Raw genomic sequence first — 4,996 nt, forward strand, 5'->3', positions numbered from 1 at the left:
CTCTAATTTTAATAATTACGTTTCATTTATTTTGTAATACACATGTGCATGTAGGTTCATGTTTTTATCGAGAAACATGCTAAAATTCTACACGCTTTTATGCTGAAATTTTATAATACATATACATAATGTGAATTATATCCTAAATCGTAATGCTACATCATAAAAGTGTGAATAGGGATCGTAATTTGTATGTTTGTAATGTATTTTCTATTAAATTAATATTAAATAATATTAATATTAAGTAATATTATTTTTATTATATTTTACACACCGTAAAAAAAATATTTTTTTATTACTGAGGAACGCATTTTTTTTATGCCTCGGTTATCAAAATGTCTAGTTTCGGCTTTGCGTAATTATGTGCGTAAAATGCATTACTCATACATTCAAACAGCTGGAATTTGTAGGATCACCCTGGACACCTCGAAGCCCATCAGGAAAAACTCTATTGTTATCCAGTTTAATATTCTCCCTCGTGATGTACAACGCCTATGCTGGCTTCATCACATCCATACTGTCGGTGCAGGCAACTGGAATCAAATCGATCACCGATCTTCTCTTTAATAATTTCAAGCTAGGATACAGTGCCGCCGACGATACATACATAAGAGTACTCTATCAATGTTATTTATATTATCATTATTTTTCTTATTGCGTTTTCTTATATGAATCCTCTTTGATACTATTTTGTTACGTATCTACCACATAGATATTACGTAAAGGTACTATAAATATATAATAACTTTTTAACAAATTAACATACCTGACATTAAAAAATTTAACAATAACAAGCAAATGTTTTAATTAATAAAAACGTTATTAACATAGCAAAATAAAAAACCTAGGTATATGTCACCACTACAAGTAGCATCAAAAGATTAATTTTGTATACCATTAAACCTATGTGATATTGATAAGAAACCGTGTAAATATATCTACAATACGACGTTTTGAAAAACTTTTCTTTCAATCATCTTTCTTACAGTACCGCTAGGAGAGTTTTATAATTATTTCAGGCGGTAATACATAGTTAAATTGCTGTTTACCGGAGTTATTTAGTACTATCGCGTACTTACTTAGTATTATCTTTCAGAATGCAAACGACAGCAATCTTCGTCAGTTGTACATAAAAGCATTTAACAATCGCGAATCTCGTCTGGAGACGAGGACCGGCCTTATGAAAGCTGTCAAAGAAAGGTACGGATTCTTCGTCAGCGCGACTCTTGCTCGGCGAGCCCTCAAAACAACCTTCATACAGGAACGATGCACCTTGAAAGAGTTGATGCTTCCACAAACACTTACAGTCGTTGCTCTTCCTATGGCCAAAAGTTGTCCGTATAGGAAGATCATTAATCTCAAGTATGCAAAGTTGTCGAATTTACGTAACACATTAGCATGATGAAATTAACATTAGTATTATATAATAAACATTAAAACTAATATTATAATTATCATAGTAGAATTCTATTATGTCCATCAATGTGAATAATTAAAAGCACTAATGTTCGTTTCTATCAATGCAGATCAACTTTAATTTCGGTGTAACTTATTTTTCATCTTTTTCTAATTCTTATAGAACTTTTCTATTCTTATAGAACTAGAAAAAAGTAAAGAGTAAATTGAACCGAGATTAAAGTTAATTTACATTTAATAGAAATAAGCATTCGAAAAACGTCAAGAGTTAGAGTTAAATCGAAATTAAAATTAAATTACCTTGGAAGAAATGGGCATTTAAAAGTAAACAGCAACAATAAACAGCTTCCTAATATTTTTAAGCTAATTGGTCAGTGGAGCCAATCGTAGAAATCATAGTATACTGTAACATGTTTTACCGCAGCAAGTTAGATCGTTCTAAAAACGACTAATAATGTTATATATTATACTTTTTAATCGGAACAGGTTCATACATGCGATGTCATTAATCATCCTCAGAGCAATTAGATTCGCTACGATCTATAACTGTAATACATACATTCTATAATACATTAATATATTAACGTATTATAGAATGTATTATTAATGTATTATAGAAAAATATGTATTAAGAAAAATATATTTAGAAAAAATAATTTTTTAATGCGCGTCAGTTAATAAATTGGCATCTTGTTTGTAATTTGTATTATTTTATTTACAGTATATTGCGAATCTACGAACGTGGCGTCCTGGATAAGATACAGGAACGGATGTTGCCGACGATGCCGCGGTGCGCAGCGTCGGCGGACTTCCATAGCGCGAGGCTCGCCGACGTCTACTCCGCTTTCTTCCTGCTGGTAGCAGGTATGGTTATTGCGATTTCTATTGGCATCTTCGAAAGAATATGGAATAAACGAAGGCAGATGCAGGAAACCGTTGTGCGCGGTATACGTAAGCACAATCTGATATCACATCTCCACTTTCATCATCATCATCATGATGGTGGCCACAATCGCTCCAACGATCTTCCTCATCTCGTTGCTGCTCCAACTGGCAAGTTACGCAGCTATGATCTCCCTTATATGACCATGTTACAAGATCATGCTCGTCAAGTGCAGTCGTTTGTCGGTTTTCAAGAACGTGATGTTTCTTCAGAAGAACCGAGAGGTTTGGAACCTTTGAAAGTACGGAGGAGATCAGCAGGTCCTAAAAGAGCATCTTGGTCTTCTTTCTCCAGCTTGTCCAAGAGGAAGATAAAGTCAACTAAAAGAATCCCATCAAACATGGAAAACATTCGAGTCTTTCCGTTTCACAATTAAAACCCGTTTTGATCCAAACATTTTTTCAGTGTGATGCTATTTAATTGTAAAAATATTTTGGATAATTATGACAATGTATTAGAGAGAATTCACATTTTGACAGAAAAGCAGAAAGCAGAAAAGCAAACGCCAATTAGAATTCGCATTCTGCTTTCTGGCAGTTTCTGCTTTTCTGCAAGTTAGCGCGAATTCTGATTAGAGTTTACTTTTCTGCTTTCTGTTTTTTTCTGTCAAGGTGTCATTTTTAGATAATTCTACATTTCACAATATACCGATATACCATTCACAATATACTATTATAATATCGTATTGTGTAAGTCTTGCAAACTTAAGTTTAGTTAAATATTTGCTTTTATTCAAATCATAAAATTATTACATCAAATAGCAGCATATTAAGTCACAACTTGACTGAAACGTCTACGTAATTAATTTTGAATATATGACTTGTGTGAAAAATACCTTGTGTATGTGATTGTATGCTCCTTCTTATTTATGTTTTATGTAATCGAACTACCTCTAATAACTTTTGATCGAATTTTAATTAAAAATAGATAATATAAATATATCACTCAAAATTATTATATATATTCGGCTAGAAACTTCACACGAGCACCGAAAATCGTAGGTACTTGTCGTTTGTATACGTTGCTTATACCTCTACAATCTCGTAAACTGCTAATCTCGTTTCTACGGTAAATATAAAGATTTTTATTTCTCCTTCAGTGTATCCTAAATTATAATTTATAAATTATTCATTCTGCATAAGCTATTAGGTCAGCATTAGTTAATCGATCTTATGAGACAAGGTCAAATCTTGCTGTTATCATGTGAAAATTGACATATTTTCAATTCATATCATTTCAAATTTAAATCATCTAATTAAATTTAACATAAACTAGAAGATGATAAGATAAAAAAATAAAAAGATAAAAGATGAAAAGATAAATTTCGAATTGAATGTATGCTGATATTATACCTGCAGAGAATATCTTCGAGATTAGGAATGTGTTCGTCATCCTCGCACCACTCCTTCCAATTTCTGTATAACTGCAGTTCTTGTATCTCATCGAGAAAGTTGTGACACATATTTCTCAAACTAATAAAAATAATTAATTGTTTATAAGCTAATCATTCATCTATTTTTATGATAAATTAAAAGAAATTCTCATAATTAATTAATCGAGTAAATCGAGATTGATGGTAATAAATGACTTGCGCGCGCGCTATGAATATAAAACCTCTCTTATAACTTTCACATTTTACATAAAAATTTAATTAATTCTTTCGCTATATTTTAGAAAAGTTATAATGTAAGCTTTTCTATAAAAATCTTACTTTTTCTCCCACAACCCATTCGCGGATGAAATGACGAGTTTGTCACCCGGTAACGGGTCGGAGATAAACTTTTTGCCATCAATTTCACGCAAACCATAGCTATAAATACCACGATTGTTGCATCAATGAAGAAGTGTGCTGTAAAATTATGTAAAAAAAAGAAACTGTTTACTGTTGAAAAGAATAATCGCAGATAGTTCTCAAAAGAAGCACTGTCTCCGTTTCATTTAGCCAATCATCAGGCATCATTATGTCATGGACTTCCAGCAGAGTTTGATTAATCTAAAAAAAAATTACGTGATAAAAATACATTTTGCAAAAAAATGGATAAAAATTTATATGAATATACATTATACATATTACATTATTTTAATATAATGCGGGGATACAAAATGTATTATATATATATAAAATAATAATAATAAATTTGTGTATGATTTATATGTTTAATTATTATACAAATGGTATTGTATCAAAAATACAAGCCTTCTCAGCGATAGCCATGCACATGGCGCATCTGACACACGCGGAGGACAGGTCGACGTGTATCGTGCCGCATGCATCTGCAATACAGGTCCCGTACGGAATTATTCGAACTACCCCAAAACCGGTAGATCTGCAGTCGCAATGGGGATCAACGGTAATATTTGTATCCGTCAAAGGGTTATAACGAACGGTGGTGGCACAGATACATTCGTCATCGCTTCGATGAGTGCACGTTTTGCTGCGCTTGCTAAAGATACAGCCATTCGAGGTAAATGCGAGTGACAGCAAAATCAGCAGTGTCGCTTTCGCGAGCATTGTCCTAATTTCGTCATGTCTTCTCCGGAAGGACGGACTCAGAACAAACGATTACATTAAACGCATTACAAACGAAACGAAACGAAAATATCAAATCTATATTCATCTATTTCAAGTAATTGACA

The 4,996-nt window shown here is 32.5% G+C and overlaps 2 protein-coding genes across 2 annotated transcripts in view; one reads left to right on the forward strand and one right to left on the reverse strand.

The window, feature by feature from the left end:
- The window catches only part of LOC108756715 (glutamate receptor ionotropic, delta-2-like), a 9,516-nt gene extending 6,683 nt beyond the window's left edge, over positions 1-2,833 (forward strand). Inside the window, exons 7-9 of the mRNA XM_018500728.1 lie at positions 411-613; positions 1,097-1,362; positions 2,138-2,833. Of these exons, the coding sequence (XP_018356230.1) occupies positions 411-613; positions 1,097-1,362; positions 2,138-2,735 (1,067 nt within the window). The 3' untranslated portion in view covers positions 2,736-2,833. The remainder of the gene's footprint in view (positions 1-410; positions 614-1,096; positions 1,363-2,137) is intronic.
- Positions 2,834-3,090: 257 nt separating this feature from the next.
- On the reverse strand, positions 3,091-4,996 carry LOC108756739. The gene is made up of 5 exons (XM_018500764.1): positions 4,557-4,996; positions 4,243-4,352; positions 4,071-4,169; positions 3,712-3,831; positions 3,091-3,422 (listed from the first exon to the last, which is right to left on the reverse strand). The coding sequence occupies exons 1-5, from the start codon at positions 4,869-4,871 to the stop codon at positions 3,314-3,316; spliced, it is 753 nt and encodes a 250-aa protein (XP_018356266.1). The 5' UTR covers positions 4,872-4,996; the 3' UTR covers positions 3,091-3,313.

This window comes from Trachymyrmex septentrionalis, unplaced genomic scaffold, assembly GCF_001594115.1.
Source record: "Trachymyrmex septentrionalis isolate Tsep2-gDNA-1 unplaced genomic scaffold, Tsep1.0 scaffold13, whole genome shotgun sequence".
NCBI lineage: Eukaryota > Metazoa > Arthropoda > Insecta > Hymenoptera > Formicidae > Trachymyrmex > Trachymyrmex septentrionalis.